The 16,883-nt window shown below is 35.7% G+C and overlaps 2 protein-coding genes across 38 annotated transcripts in view; one reads left to right on the top strand and one right to left on the bottom strand.

The window, feature by feature from the left end:
- Nucleotides 1-399: 399 nt before the first annotated feature.
- LOC111047429 (leucine-rich repeat-containing protein 45) overlaps nucleotides 400-16,883 on the top strand; it is a 75,293-nt gene continuing 58,809 nt past the window's right edge. For 3 of the 37 annotated variants that reach the window (XM_039424244.1, XM_039424234.1, XM_039424233.1), the window contains exons 1-4: nucleotides 888-1,110; nucleotides 6,771-6,889; nucleotides 7,334-7,493; nucleotides 15,470-15,635. Coding sequence is in view for 13 of the 37 variants with exons in the window: in XM_039424251.1 (XP_039280185.1) it covers nucleotides 6,336-6,426; nucleotides 6,771-6,889; nucleotides 7,334-7,493; nucleotides 15,466-15,635 (540 nt within the window). In the remaining 24 variants the exon portion in view is untranslated. The other 34 variants (XR_005570836.1, XM_039424253.1, XR_005570838.1 and 31 more) reach the window with 31 other exon arrangements.
- LOC111047795 (venom serine carboxypeptidase) lies at nucleotides 4,305-6,286 on the bottom strand. Its single transcript, XM_022333637.2, has one exon. The coding sequence runs from the start codon at nucleotides 6,260-6,262 to the stop codon at nucleotides 4,538-4,540; it is 1,725 nt and encodes a 574-aa protein (XP_022189329.2). The 5' UTR covers nucleotides 6,263-6,286; the 3' UTR covers nucleotides 4,305-4,537.

The following is a 16,883-nucleotide window of genomic DNA, read 5'->3' as shown; positions in this document are numbered from 1 at the left end:
TTTGAGTACTTCTTTAAACGAATGGCCAAGCCATAGTGCCAATCTGTACAAATTCACAAGTTTATATAAATAGATCATTTTTTAGTCTTTTTGTCACTGTAGCAAATGCACAACAGCTTACTTCGTAATTACAAAGAATGTTACAAGTAAATCTGTAGTGTAATTATCAATATTACACGAGTCAGCATTTATATTGAGCGCAATGATTCAAAATCATTCGACATCCACAGGAAGAATGATAAATATTAGTCTATTCATTTTCAATCTAAGCTGCAACTTAATAAATATATTTTTTTGGAAAAATACATCGCCAGACAAATCTGTGTTTTCACTGTTTACAGCGATTTAATTCATGAAAGAAGTTGAAAAGCAGTCTATTGCTGCACTGTGTATTGCTTGGTTTTGTCCTCAAGGAAAAACCGAATAACCCACCCGTTCACTAACATCATTCCTCATGTTGTGAGGACTGAGGGTGAGGAGTGACCTTCACCAGAGTAATGCCTACGTGACCCAAGTCATGCTCCAAGCTTCGAAGGTTAGGCCTACTAGTATTATTTTCTGATATATTTTCCTATTTTCGTAGGTATTCAACATATTTTTTACATAACCAAAAAATAAACAGGCTACATTATTATTAACTGTACACATACGTTAAAAATACCCACTTTGGCTAATGAATACTATAAACAAAAAATGAAATAAAGTCGAATAAGAATGATAAAAATACTATTTAAAGTGGATAAAATATTTTTTTATGATGAGCCTTTTAAAAATTTAAAAGGTTGAAATCTTCTGTTTAATTTCAATAATAATTATTATACGAGTGATCACAATAGCTCCATGTTTATCGACTATCGATATTTTTGTTTCTATACATATCGACTAGGAACATCAACCATCCATAAAAAGTGAAAACAACTTCAGACGACAATCAAGACAATGTTTCTTCAATAATTTTGATTTTTGATTATGTCATTACAAAAACAGAAATGTAAACTTATGCTTAAGCAAGTTAGAATTCTAAAACTGAATTAAAAAATATTTAAATTAACAGATTTAACGGTAAACATCCAAGATCCAAGTTACAAAATATTTCAATACACTTTAAAAGTAAGGTTATAATTTTGTTATTATTTTTTCATGTTGAAAGTTAGATAATATGTTTTTGTTTTTGTAGTAAAGAAATAAATATTAATAGGTTAGACGAACAATTCTATCGAATTCCTTATGAATGAATCATAATACATATTAGGTAAGTTTACAACTTTTCTGTAAAGTTACACTGAACGGCTGCAATATTTTACTAAGGTGTAATTATCTAGGTAATTATTTCTTTCTAATAGGTAATAAATTTTTACTTCGAATTCATTTTAAAATATAATTTTGTTTTTATAATTAATACAAATAGAATTAAATCAATTCAAAGTATCCTATTCTTGAAACAATATTTTCTCCAAGAGCCAAGTAAAGGCTAATTAAATGAACAACATTGAATAATTAATGCTACTTTCAAAAAACTAAATTATACGGTATAAATGATTAACATTTTTGGAAATAAACTATCATCAATTCAATGTTGTTTATTTATTTTAATGTCCGTAGATTTGAAAATGACTCTTGAAGATTTGAAAGTAACATAATCGTGTTTCTGAATAAAGGCTACGGTACTTTGATTTTTTATTGTGTTTTAATAATCAGTAATCCTAAAAAGAAGAGTGGATATCCTTTTTTTTATATTATTTTTTTCTTATTGAATTTAAATTGTCCAAATTATAATTTAACATATTGTAGGCTACCTTCCTTGGATTTGGATGTACCTAAAATCATAAAGAAAAGATAGCCTAACGCATAACCTATGCTACGTAAGTTTATGCTGTTATTCTCTTTGCTTAAACTAATAGGCCTAGCATTTTTTTGTCGAACAAAGTAAAGTAGTACGGTGGAATTTGAGCATTGTGTCAAAAGTTATAGGGCCAGTTTTCGAGCTCGGGATTTAGCTAAGTCCTAGACTTTACAGTATGTACACATGATGACGTTTGTTGCTCGGTAAGCGCCGCTTTTGTCGCGTACACATGAGTGCGTCAACCGCGCGCTTTGTCGACTTTTTCATGACTGCAGGCATCCGACAGTTGGACCCACGTACTCAGTGCGAACAGATGGAGTTAGAGCTTACCTGTTTGTGGTTATTGTACCGTAGACACAAGGCTAGGCGAAGAAAACAAAGGCAATCGTGGGTTCATCCTCTAATAGATGACCGGTTAACCATGGGTTCATTTGTGAAGCTATATCCAAAATTAAGGGAATTCCCCAACCAGTTTTTCAACTACTTCCGTATGAGTATAAGTACATTTGATGAACTATTATCTTTAGTCACTGAAGACATATCATCTTATGAATGTGTTGTGAGGGATGCAATTTTACCAGAAGAAAAACTCGTTCTAAAATTAAGGTATTGTATTACAATTCATATCACTGTATACGTTCAAATTTAAAAATGACAATATTTTTATCAAACCTTTTGGAAAAAATAGCCTAATTTACAAAGTAATGTTTTAAAAAATGTAATGTTGAAAAAAGTAATGTTAAAGAAGTAATGTAAAAAAGTAATGTTTCAATATAGGCTAATTGATAAATTAATTATTTGTAAATATCAGAAAAATTCGAGTCCAGAAACACAAAGCAAGATCAAAACACAACACAAGACCAGGGCTCAGATCACCTATTCACTGCGCGTTTGACTGAGTGCATGTGTACATTCCACATTGTAATAATGCCCAGTATAGTAACTCAAACGCGGCAGTTGATGTGGAATCTACAAGCGCCGCGGTTGTCGCGCGCTTTTCCAAAGCGTCCGACAGCATGTGTACAATCCCATTGTTTCTATGTATGTGTCAAACGCGCGCTTGACAACCGCAGAGTTTACTGAGCGACAAACGTCGTCATGTGTACGTGCCCTTAAACAGCTGGAGTCAGAATTTTTACTTTACAAAACGGGGCGTAGTCGCAGTTTTTATAACAGTAGTCGCAGTTTTTATTTTCTCATTTCTATAATTGGAAACGTTTTTGCTAGACGAAATTAAACATTCCTAAATAATTAAAAATAACTGAAACTTTGAACTATTTTCTCTTTATTTTATTTTCTAGTTTATCAAAATTTAATTCAAACATGACTATAACAATGACTACGACTACGCCCCGTTTCGGAAAGCCAATTTTATGACTCCAGCTGTTTAAAGTCTAGAGCTTGACTAAATCCCGAGCTCGGAAACCGGCCCATAGTGTTTGAAATGTTAATCCTCAAGGTGTCCTTCTGCGCGCCTCTACACTAGGAAATACTGAAATGAAATGCATCTAACAGGTGATTCTCATAGAACATAATCTCATGAACTTATATCATTGTGTAAAATATCACTGTGAGGACAATATAGATGGTGATAATAGTTGAAGCTGAAAATTAGGTGTTTTCCACAATACAAGGAGCATTGTTGTCAGGTGTACGGTACCTGGAAATATATATGATTGAGATAGAGCGCTCTACCTGATCTCAGATTGTAGAGCGCAAAAATACGCCCCGAGGGATTTTGAATTATAAATCTAAATGGTAACTGGTAACAATCGGAAGGTATTGTTGATAAAAAACTAAAATTCATCAGAATTAATTTTTTCTTTATATTTTACTCATTGTTGAAAAATCATAACTCAGTTACTCATTGGAGATACAGAGTTCAGAATATCTCATTTCATTCAAAATTTTATAATCTAAAAAAAAGGTGAGAGCAAATTTTCCTGTCCGATTACTAGATTTGGCAGAAATAGCTGAAAACTGGAAAATGAGCCGAAAATACGACGTTTTTGGACCACTCTGAATTTAGCACAAGGAAATTTTGCTTGAAGAAATTGGTTCTGGACTTCTCTCATGTATCCAAATAATATATTATTTAAAAATCAGAACTACAATATAAATTTTCAAGCACCAATGTAGGAGAGAATGGACTATTAAGCTATCTTTTCTCTTTGGCAGTACTGAACAAAGACCGTTTCCTATTCAATTTGTGGACTGCCTACTGGATGTTAGTAGAGACTAACAGCATCAAAAAACAGTATGTTAATTTTCTAAAGAAGTTTCAACATCTATTTCTGAAAATAGGAATCATACTCTAACTAAAAAAGCATAATATTACCTATTGTTCTAGTATTCACTTACAATCCAATTAAAAATACTCTCAATTTACGAATAGAATACTCACTTATCTTTTCAGTGTAATTATTAAGAAGGAACAAGGTTTGATAAATAATAAGGGGTGTGGTTTTTTATACTTTCAACATTTAATATGTTAAACACTCGATAAATAATATATTGGAATAGAATTATTATTTCAAATATTTTATGACAATCTACGATTTCTCTATTTACTCTTTATTAGAACAGTATTTCATTTCTTGCATTATTATAATTGCTTCTAAAATTCAAAAAATATTTCTTCCTTATAGGCTGTACTTGATAACTGACCTTTTGCCATGTGTAATTGAAGAGTGACTAGTGGGTGAAATCGATGAGCAACTGTAGAGCCCATTCTGGTTGATCGGATGGTACCATATGTCCAGCGTCTCTGATTAGAAATTCAGTTAGGTTGCCGACTTGCTTGTAATATCCAGCCACTTGATTGTTCACTTTATACACTTGTCGCCTAGCTTTCTTGTACTCGTCACTCATGTCCCACTGCATGGATTTCAGCACGTTTTCAGTCAAAGGATAAGCGCAGATAATGTCCAGCTGTCCGTTGTAGAAAACTATTGGATAATTCTTGAGCAGCTGCACGATCCAGTCGATGACCGATTTGGAAACATCAGCCTTGAGTTTCTCGTAGACCAGTCCACCCTCCGAGAAGGTCAGGTTGCCTACATGAACCGACTTCCGAAACAGTCTACTGTTGAAGAACGTATCATTAAAATCGCCAGATTTCTGGTTGTAATAATTGTAATAGTTGGTAAGTCCTGTGTGCTTAGTAAACAGGCTTTGGTCCCCTCCGACTATTCGATCCATTGCTTCAGCAGCCTCTTCCCATTTCTCCTCTTCAATTAGTTGCACGGCTGAACGTTGTGCATTGGCGAATTCTACTTTGGCGTTAGAGTCGATGAGTCCCAACTCATATAGATAATTATCATATTTCAACATATTAACTGGATCAGACCAGCCATTACCTATAAAGAGTCCTTGCAAATTGATTTTCAATATATCATTTGTTTGTTGATTTTGTTCATGAATGGTGTGCGCAAAGGCAGGAATGTACTTGCCAGCGTAAGACTCACCGGTAATGTAGAATTTGTTTTGGCGTAGATGGGGAAAGAGGGTGAGGAACTGCAGCATGAAGTTGTAGAGGTCTCGACCGACAACAGTCTGGTTCTGTGCATAGCCGTTTTCCGTTGCAAAACTGAATCCAGTTCCCACTGGGTTGTCTATGTAGATAACGTTGAAGTGCTGCGACCAGTACGTTTTCCTCAAACTTACCTTCTGTTTTCCCACGTCTACAACATATGGTCCATTCTCAGTGAAAACTGCAAACATGGAGCTAGCGCCTGGACCTCCTTGTAACCAAACAAGAAGTGGGGATTCAGTGTCCTTTGATTCACTCTCGAAAAACCAAAAGAACAAGTTAGATTGAAATGTCTTGTTGACAGTTATGAATCCCGCGTAACTCTTCACCTGGCCGCTAAACGGTGGCACTGCGGCTTTTCTCCTGCCCTCTTCCAATTTCCCATTTTCTATGTACGGTGAAAGCATCAGCGGCTCTCCCAAATCACCATTTGCTTTCACATTCACACCTAGTTTGTTGAGGTGCTCGCTATAACGTAGTATTTTTTTCCTTTCAAATAGATGTGTGCTTTCTGAAAACAAATGTAAATGTAACTTATCTTTCACTCTGAGAGCTTCCTGTAGAATATTATGTGAATCTGCACTTGATAAATCGACAAAGATAATCAAACACACTAGAAGTCCATTACATAATTTTGAATGCATATTTTTTCCCAGACGAAAGACGAGTGCTTGTTTATTCACTTCCACTGACACTAGAAAATTAACTTCAAAACGATTTTTCAATAATATAAATAATGTAATAAATAACCTCACTTCGTTAACTTTGTCACTCTTGTTCAGCTCTTTTAATGATTGAGTCAATTTCAACAACTGTTTCTTTGTTAATCTTATCAAGTCCGATAAGACCGGCAGTAGTTCATCCAATTCAAATTGTATCATATTCATCCATTAGCGTAAAAGTTCAAAGTTTAATTATTCTCAACTGTAATTATTTGCTATTAATATCTTTTCATTTTAAATGATAACTAGATATTTTATTTCTTTTAAATTGCTATATAATGATATTTTAAAACTTTGTTTTCCTGTTATCCTAAGAATTAAATTAAAGAGTGAGTCAATTTTATTGGTCAGCGAACTTGTTCTTTGAAGTTACAAACGCTAAAAGCTTCGAATGTTAACTACCAAGGGTAACAACCAAGTTAACATCTCCGTTAAAACAGAGATAAGTCTGCTGTTAGTTTAAACACTGAATGAAACACAATACATTATTAGACCATGTTTTCATGTAATCGTGATTTAGCGTTAACTTTGATGGTGCATACCGGTACGTTCCCAAGCTAAGAAATATAGAATTTAAGACGCATTCAGATTTTAGTTGAAAATGATAGAATAGTATCTTAAAATTCACATCATGACTCTAAGTCTATTATTTCTGATTTTGTTTCTTATCTAGGTTCTCTAGGCAACTGGATTGAACATGGATGTTTAATTAAAGTTTTAATGAAAATTGAAGATATGGAGAACTGCGATATTCCTGAAAACTTTATCCAAATCAAGGCAACCGGCTCAGAGGTTTGTAAAGCTTATCATACATTAGCTATCTCAATTTATCGTATAAGTACGCCCACGCCCGTTATATAGACTACGTCTTGAGTGGGTAGTTTTTGGTTTTCATTATCTTGAACTTTTCATGTTTCACTCTCTTGAATATTGTATTTACATCATAGAATGATGCAGATATAACGAGAAATGTTTTGCCTTCTGTGATTCAGATTATTCTATAACATTGTTATTATTATCTTTACACTTTTTCGTGCATCTGAACTGTTGAGTCTGGTTTTCATAACGTGCATCTGAACTGTTGAGTCTGGTTTTCATAAGATGTCAAATTATCTACAGAAGAACTGAAATACTTCAAAAATATAAATAGAGAGCCAGTAAATAGAAATATTCATGTAACTGACAGTTTTTTAGCCTACAGTTCTGCACCTTTATAAGTAAGGATAATTATTACAGATGAGAAGCAGAATATCGGCTCTTATGGCATGCAAACGGCGACAGGCAAATAGAAGAAACGAATTGGACTTTTTCGGAATGCAGAGAAAGAAAGTTAGCCACTGTGCTCGTGTCGCTGCACAAGTCAATCGCAGGAAAGGAGAAGCCAGTCATCTGCAAGGTTTGTCACAATGTTTTCTCCATCAATTTCGATTGTTGTACCAGTGAATATCAAGTACCTAGGCTGTTTTTCCAGTCATGCAAAGCGGGCATCCTTTACCATGGAAACGCCACGCCAAAATCATAACTTGGATTTTAAATGATGAAGTGGAAACGGAGAATTTATGGCGTATCGTATTCAAATAATACTAATAGTTGAGTTATTAAATTAATTATGAATCGAGAGAATTTTATGAATAATAGTGTGGTAGTTGAGTTATAGATTTTCTTCCATGACCAACCAGAAAGCTTAGTTTTATATCATTCCACAGAAATTTTTGAAAATTTTCAACTGGCAACACCAATATTGAAAGTCTCTCAAAATAGAAACTAGACGTTTGATCAACATGCAATAAAATATACTACAAATCGTAGTTTCTACAGGAGTGATTGATCGTACTTCCCTGTACTGGCACTGTAACTAAAAAACACATTCATACATTAGGCTACATAACATATTCAATAACAGCCAGAGATATGATCTTTCTCTTTTTTTTTAATTGTCGATACTATAGCTATCTAGTCTGGAGACTAATAAGCTAATTTTTTCTACCCTAACATACTACTTGAAAATGTTAACAGCGAATATCTCATTAGATATTCTCACTGATATTGATTGTTTAATTAATATGTACACTTATGACTGTACTATAGAAGCTAGATTCACTCAATCACTGCTCTGCTCTTTCACTGGACACTAATTGAACAAGCACTACACTAGCGCATTCGGTTTCCTCCTTTTGAGCCTCGGCACCAACCCTCAATTGTCTAGCAGCTGGATCGCCTCAACGTTGTCGTGTTGGTGCAGTCGCCCCTCGTGCCTCTCCGCATGCCTCAGGATCTCGGTGGACACCAGGTCAACGTGCAGGTCTCTATGAAGATCGCTGTTCCTGACATACCAAGGAGCATCCACAATGTTCCTCAGCACCTTGTTCTGGAATCGTTGTATGACATTGATGTTGCTGTCTTTGGTACACCCCCAAAGTTGTATACCACACTGGCTTTAGTATCTGTTTGTAAAGAAGTACTTTGTTTTGGATTTGTAGGTTGGAGTTTTTACCGATCAGCCAATACAGCTTCTTATATTTGATTCCAAGTTCCTCTCTCTTCTTCTTGACATGGGCCTTCAAGTGAAGCTTTGCGTCCAAGGTCATACCTAGATATTTGGCATCATTGGCATATGGTACAACTTGGTTGTTAATTGTTATTGGTATGGGCAGGTCCTTCTTATTGGTGAAGTTGATGTGAATCGACTTTGCTTCATTTAGTTTCATCCTCCACTTTCTAGTCCAATCTTGAATTTTGTTGATGGATCTCTGTAGTTTTTCTGTTGCAATATGAATATTACTTTCTACTGATAATATGGCTGTATCGTCTGCAAATGTTGCTGTAGTATTCTCATCAAGGCTGGGAATATCGCTGGTATAGAGTAGGTAGAGAAATGGTCCTAGAACATTTCCTTGAGGAACTTCTGCTTTTATTTCCTTCAAATCAGAATATGAATCTTCATGCCTGACTCTAAAGTATCTGTCAGTCAGATAGGATTTTAATATATCTGTAAATTGCTTTGGTATCACTTTTTCCAGTTTGAAAAGAAGACCTTCATGCTACACTTTATAAAAAGCTTGCCCTATATCAAGGAAAGCTGCTGAACAAACTTTTTTCTCTTCTAGGCTCTTCTCTATCACATTCACAATCCTATGCACTTGGTCTATTGTTGAGTGTTTCACTCTGAAGCCAAATTGGTGATTTGGAATTATGTGCTGTTTCTCAAATTATTGGTGTTAGCCTACTCAGTAAAATCCTCTCAAACAACTTGGCAAGCACAGGTAGCAATGATATTGGCCTATATGATGATACTTCATGTAGCTCTTTACCTGGCTTGAGTAGCATTATAACCTCTGCTACTTTCCATATTCCTGGTACAAATTTGAGTCTGAAAGAGGCATTCAAAATGTGTGTTAATTTTACTATTGCTTTTCTTGGTAGGTGCTTGAGGACTAAGCCAGTTATCATTTTGAATCAAAGGGTCTTTTTGTTATTCAGATTTCTCTTTTCACCTCTTCTACTGTGACACACATTATTTCTTGATTTGGCTGTAAGGTGTTCTCCTCTGCTTCTAAAGTGTCTTTTTCAGATATGTTGTTTGGTTGAAAAACGTTCACAAGATGATCTGCAAAGGTCTGTGCCTTTTCATCACTACTCCTTGCCTATTGTCTGTTCTGCTTCCTGAGAGGAGGAGATTGATGAATGGGTTTTTTATTTTTTTAGCGTTCTGCTGTTAAGTTTATCAAGTAATTATTGATTGATTCATTCTTGATACATTGAATCCCTCTCCTTAGTTCTTGAGTTAGATTGTTTAAAACTCTTTTGTCTTGAGGGGAACGTGATTGCTGCCATCTCCTTCTTGCTCTTCGTTTTTCCACAATCATTTCTCCGATTTCCGCAGGGTAATTATTTCCAGTGGTTCTTCTTCTGAATTGTGGAGTATTACACCATGCTGCCTGTTGGATATCAGTAACAAACTTCTCTAACTCCCGATCAATCTGTTCTTCGTTTCTTAATGGCGAGTTCAACTCTATTTTTTCATCCAGCATCTTTTGGAAACCATCCCATTCCGTGTGGCTGTTGACTAGCGCAGGACAAGCATTTTCCTTCTGTAGAATTGAATCACTCAGAGTCAAAATGATGGGTGAGTGGTCTGAATTCAGATCGAAACTATCCTCTAAATGCAAATAATTTACCTATATATTCTTTGTCAGAAAAAAATCTATAAGATCTGGGATTTTCCTCGTATCGGTGGGCCAGTAGGTTGGTTTACCAGTTTAAAAAGCTTCGCACCTCATCTCTCTCATTGCTTCATCTCAATTGCTTTGCATTGAAATCCCCACCAAGAATGAATTTGTCTCCTAACATATCAAGCAATGATAAATATTCATTTTTTCTGATGGAATATCTGGGAGGACAGTAAATAGCTGCAACAAAAAAATGATAATTGACTGCTTTCACTGCTATACCTGTCAATTGTATTCTATTAAGTATATTTTTAAGTTAAAAACTTTTTTTATATTTTCTTCCGCGCTGAATGAGACTATGAACATATCTAATGGCTCTCTTGTCTTCCACTTTAGCTTATTCACAACTTCTAGAACTTTCAATCCTCGTATTTTCAAATCTTCCAGTATCATGTCCGGACTACAAGAGTGATGAAGTTTTTTAATCATTACTCTTATTGGTCTCGACTGCTTATCTTCATAGGAATGCCAGTTAAATCCGTCATTAATCAGTTCTCTGGTAACATTCCGATAAGTTTCGCAGTCGACTGAATTTATTTTGAACGTTTCTCTACTCAAGAGTTTTATTCTAAATTTGTCAGCTGATTTGTCAGCAGATTTTTGTAAAATCTTAAGGAGTCCATCTAGATTCTTGATACCATCCACTATGATTGGGGGTGGTGGCATTTCTTTATTTTCTCTCTTCTCCACGTCAGTGGTTTTAGAATTCAAGTTCTGTTGAATTATTTTTGCAGACACATTTTTGACTTCTGGCGATGGAGTACTAAGCTTCCTCTTCTTGGTAGCCCGCTTAGTACGAGTCCTGATCCATTCCGTTTCTTTGGCCAATTCTTCCTCATTTGTTGAGTAGTTCTCGGCTGCTGAGCTGGTAGGCTGTGAGCTGTGAATCTTCTTCTCAATATTCAGAAATCTTGCTTCCAAACCCTGTACTTTTTTAACAGTTCTAAGTTGCTCTTCTCCAATTCCTTCCTCTTCTCATCGGTCTCATTCCAGGCGATGAAAAGTACCTGCTCTGTTGAAGTTTCGAGTTTATTCAATTTGATATATTTATCCGGTGAACACTGAATTTCTGATGTATTTAGCATGGTTTTGGTGTCCATACTGACACTGTCGTTAGTGGCTCCCTGTTCTCTTTGCTCTTCTGTAGGAATACTAGGTGGCTTCACTAAGTTAGACATATTTTGAAAACATACCTTTCAAACAGCCCTCGTATCAACACTCACGCACACGGAAACGCGAACGCGAGCTTTAGAACGGCCGCGAAAAGCAGGTCGCTTTACTTGCATGAATTCCGCGGTCGACGACCGATATTTGATGCAATATTTTTGTTTCACTTTTGATCGCGAACAAACTGCTGACTCACTACTTCTACACTACACTATTACTACTCCACTATACGTCCGTTCTCTACGAGTTGTAACGCAATACTGATATGATGTTTGTTGTCAGTTGTTGTAGTTGTGCGTGAGTCTTCTTCTTCTTTCGTATATGGGGCTCACACAGTCAAATACTATTCAACAATTTAGCCGCAGTAACTGCTTAGTCATTCCCTAAAATAATATCCTCCATCGCGCAATGTATTTCCATATTTGGACAGGTCAGGAGCTGTTCATAGTTTTGAGTCATTCCACATTCGCACATAGCATCCTCACTATAACCCCATCGCACAAGCTCCGACCTGCATCTAGTGACACCTGTTCTCAAACGATTCAAGGACTTCCACGTGGTGTATGGCAGATGCAAACCGACAGCCCGCTTTCTCTTTGAGTTCCATGATGGGTTCAGGAACTTCCCTACTCCACAAAGCAAGTCGCCGAACTTCTGGTGTTACTATCAGCTCACTAGTTGTTTTAATGAAACTTTGCCGGGATTTCGAACTCTGTTGTTGCTCTTTGTGGTTGTGCAATGGGTGACGTGAGTCATTCTTCTGTTTCTTTCTCTCAATTTGAGCAGCCACTTCCCTCCTAATTGAAGGTGGAGCTATACCAACTATGGGGTACATTTTATCCACAGAAGTAGTGCTTAAACATGCTGATATCAATCGGGCAGTCTCATTGAGAGAGATGTCAACTTGTTTGGCATGAGCTGAGTTCCTCCACACTGGCTCTGCATACTCTGCTGCTGAGAAACTGAGTGCAAGTGCTGAAGTGCGGAGAACCTGTGGATGTGCTTCCCAAGATGATCCAGTGAGCTTTCTTATTATGCTGTTCCTGGCATGTACTTTCTTTCTTGTGTCATGGCAGTGGTGTTTGAAGGTGAGAACTCTATCCAACCTAACGCCAAGATACCTTGGTGAGTCACAGTGCTCCAGATCCTCACCTTTCCATCTCACCTTCAGTCTCCTGTGGGCCTGTCGGTTTTTAAGGTGGAAAGCAGATTTACTAGGATTTGGCTTGAGAGAATTATTCCCATAGAACACTGCTAGCTCACCCAAGGCTTGTTCAAGTTTATTCTATTCTCCACCTCTTCAAAAGTTTGACCCTGCGCAGTATTGTCCGCATAGATGAATTTGTTAGTGTATGAGTTGATAGGCTGATCGTTGGTGTAGATATTGAAGAGGAGGGGAGCGAGCACACTTCCCTGTGCCAAGCTATTTTTCTGAACTCTCCACAGACTTTTTCTTCCATGAAGCATAACAAAGAATCGCCCATTCTGCATCATGTATCATTTAAAATGAGTCAGGGTATAATCTTTTGTCAGTTCATAGACTTTTTGGATGGGCACCTTGTGATTCACTGTATCATAAATGCTGCAGTGAGATCCAGGAAAGCCACTCCAGTGATCTGGCCTTTTTCGTATCCATCCTCTATATATATATCAAGTTAAATTCAAGACCTGTCCACATCAAGATCTTCCTGGCCTGAATCCTGCCTGCTCTTTAATCAGGACATTTTAAATATATTGTTCTGAATGCGTTTTAAAATTATCCTTTCCATCACTTTATACAGATGACACAGGAGGGAGATGGGTGTGCGTGAGTAATAGGAAGGTTGATGATGAGAGATGTGTGGCTGTGCACCTACAGCTTCAGATGGGCTCCGAACCACTGGGAAGCGCTATATCAATTTCAAATTATAATAACCGGAGTCGGCTCCTCAAGTGGTCACCCGTCCAAACGGACAAATAGAATAGAAGCAGCAGATTTTCGTAAAAATGGTTTGGATTTGCATTTTATCCGTTGACACAGATAATTTGTTTTTATTATAATATTAGAGCAAAGTTTTGCCCTATGTTTCCTTTTATGAAAAGTTTATACAATCGAAAATAAAGTAATCTTCAGATAGCCTTCAAAACTGAATACTAAATTATTAAAATAAGAACGAGAATAGATCAGCAATAGAAAGCATTACATTGCTTACATACTTACTTTAATTGACCGAGCGAAGTGAGGTCTAAGATTCAAGTCGACGGTTTGGCATTTCTCTTAATGTTTAAATGTTTTTATGTTGCGCATTTACAGCGAAACGCGGTAATAGATTTTCATGAAATTTGACAGGTATGTTCTTTTTCTAATTGCGCGTCGACGTATATAAAAGGTTTTTGGAAATTTTGCATTTCAAGGATAATATAAAAGGAAAAAGGAGCCTCCTTCATACGCCAATATTAGAGAAAAAATCAGACTATAGAATTATTCATCATAAATCAGCTGACAAGTGATTACACAGATGTGTGGAAAAGCCAGTCTATTGCAGTATTTCCATAAGGTCTATAGTTTCAATCAGGCTTATGTGGATGAGAACATTGCGTGAGGTCTACTGTTCACAGAACTACTAGTAATTTAGTATTCAGTTTTGAAGGTTATCTAAACATTACTTTATTTTCAATTGTATTAACTTATCATAATTGAAATTAATATAGCGCTTCTCACTGGTTCGGAGCCCTTCTAAAGTTTTAGATCCACAGCCACACATCTCTCATCATCAACCCTCCAATTACTCACGCACAAGCCCGTAGTTTATGTTTTATCACCCTTAACAAAAATAAAAAGTAACTTGTCTATTAGGACAAATTTAAAATTATGCACCGAATCCTTTTCTTCCTTGTAATGAGTTGCTTTCAAGAAAATGAGCAAATAAATAAGCTGTTTTAAAAAACTCTCTGTTACTGCACTTGGTTTTTGAATGCATTTGCTACTACAAAAACTGAAAACAAAAACTACAAAAACAAAACAAAACTGTTAATGCATAATATGTTATGTAATGTATAAATGTTTTTTTAGTTACAGTTATAAGTCAACTGTGTCAGCCAGTACAGGAAAAACCAACCAATCACTCCTACAGAAATTACGATTCGTAGTATATTTTATTGCATGTTGATCATACGTCTAGTTTTTATTTTGAGAGACTTTCAATATTGGTGTTGCTAGTTGAAAAATTTCAAAACTTTCTGTGGAATGATTTAAAACTAAGCTATCTGGTTGGTCATGAAAGAAAAAATCTATAACTACTAAAGTATTATTCATAAAATTCAATACGGTATAAGAATCCACTATAATACGTACATGCTGACGATTAATACCCTACAAACAAAAGATAATATCAGCAAGAAAAGGAGCATTAGCAGAAAAACAACTGATTGAGATATATTCTGAAGTTACATCTTGATCCAAATAAATCCACCTGACTGGTGATTTATGAGGGATATATAAGGGATATTATGAGGGATATAATGAGGCACATTATAGCCAAATACGGTTTTACTCTTAGTAATCACTTGAATCTCCTGTTTGGAAAACATCATTTTAAAAATAAAAAACTTGCTATAAGATATCTAGCTGAAATTGTATCGTGGATGTGAGATTGTATCGTGGATGTCTCGAATATGCCATATAGCACCTGTGCTGTGAATTCGAGTGAATAGATTTTTAGTAATCATGTAAGTTCTTTATCATTTTTTAGAATCTAAAAACGTATAATTATTTATAATTATAGCCTTTATAATTATAGCGATTGACACAGTTAACTCTAGCTGATCCGTCAAGTATGGAGCCATCAAGTGGAGATCAAAGTGGCAGGAAAGCTACAAAATGTTAGTCTATTTTCATTAGAAATTTCTAGTAATTTTCCAACAAACTATATCTATTCTAAATTTAGAAATCTTTTTGCTTTATAATTTATTCTGAAACTTTGATTCGCTCAGTTAGGTTTGCATGGAACGCTTGGGGTCCGCAGACTACTCATGCAGCTGACTTGAAAGAAAGATGCACCTCGATTGGTGCAGGCGTGGTCGATCCACCGCCATCCACGTCTATAGCAGCAGCAACACAAGCAGCACCGTCTTCATCGCAATTCAATTTCTCTACTAATCAGGTATTGATATGGAAAGCATTCCATTTCTTCTTCCCCTCTTGCATAATACTTGACTGAAACTAGCAAGTTTTAATATGTTATTATAGTAAAACCTATAGCACCTACTGAGCCTCCCGGGCTGGAGAACTCGCTCAAAATGACGCTGATATTCTGTTGGGCTACTCTATTGAAAGCAGTGAACTGTCTCAACTGAACTACTCTATTGAATGTCAAGAGAAATAGTTAAAGTTGCATTGAGTTATTAATTGCAGAAAAGTATATTGATGATAGCATTTCAAAGTTATCGTCGAACATGCAAACCCACGAACGGACAAAGAATCGAGCCCAAGTCAAACGTAGGAACTGTCACGCTCGTTTGAACTTCTACCAGGAATTCATAGAATAAATTTAATAATAAAACTAGTATTGGCGGAGGAACTCAAACAAAGTAAAATGTGAAATTCATCGAATTTGAGCATTTAGACAGATTTGTTAATGTTGTATGAATTTTGTAAGGTTAAAATATAGGAATGAATAATTCAATAAAAAAGTGATAATATAGATGTCTGGGTTTACAAAACGTCGAAGCATATGCAAAGTAAATCACTTTTCAATGAAAATCAATTTATTGCTTAGTTGTTACATAATGAAAAATATTCGGAAACTGTACATCTTTCCAATAGCTTATGGTTTCTATTAACTTCTATAGTTAATTACTGTGCAGCTTTTGGTTAATTTTGGCAGGGCATTGAACAATTCTATTCCTGAATTTTGTTGGTTTTAAAGTTTTCATAACTTGAAAACGGAATGCTTTAAATTTTATATTATACAATAGTAAAATACTGTCGATTTTTTCTCTCCAGTGCTATTCTGCTGTTATTAATCTACTACTTTCCAAAAGTACGAAACTTTATATTATATTCATATTTGAAAAATTATTGACCGAACTTACTGAGGTCTATGTTTTAACTCGGATTTTCTTTTGTCTGTCTGTATGTATGTAACGCAATTACGGCCAAAAGCCGTATAGAATTCCATAAGATTTGGCAGGAATATTCCTTTTTCAACTGCGCGGTCTGTCTGTATGTATGTAACGCAATTACGGCCAAACGCCGTATAGAATTCCATAAGATTATGCAGGAATATTCCTTTTTCAACTGCGCGTCGATGTATACACAAGTTTTTTGAAATTTTTCATTTTAAGGATAATATGAAAAGAAAAGGAATTCCTCCATACTCCGATATTACTATATACAGAGTGTTCTGAGA

Source organism: Nilaparvata lugens, chromosome 3, assembly GCF_014356525.2.
Source record: "Nilaparvata lugens isolate BPH chromosome 3, ASM1435652v1, whole genome shotgun sequence".
NCBI lineage: Eukaryota > Metazoa > Arthropoda > Insecta > Hemiptera > Delphacidae > Nilaparvata > Nilaparvata lugens.
The sequence above is the reverse complement of the archived record's forward strand: the minus strand, read 5'-3'. Positions and strand labels throughout refer to the sequence as shown.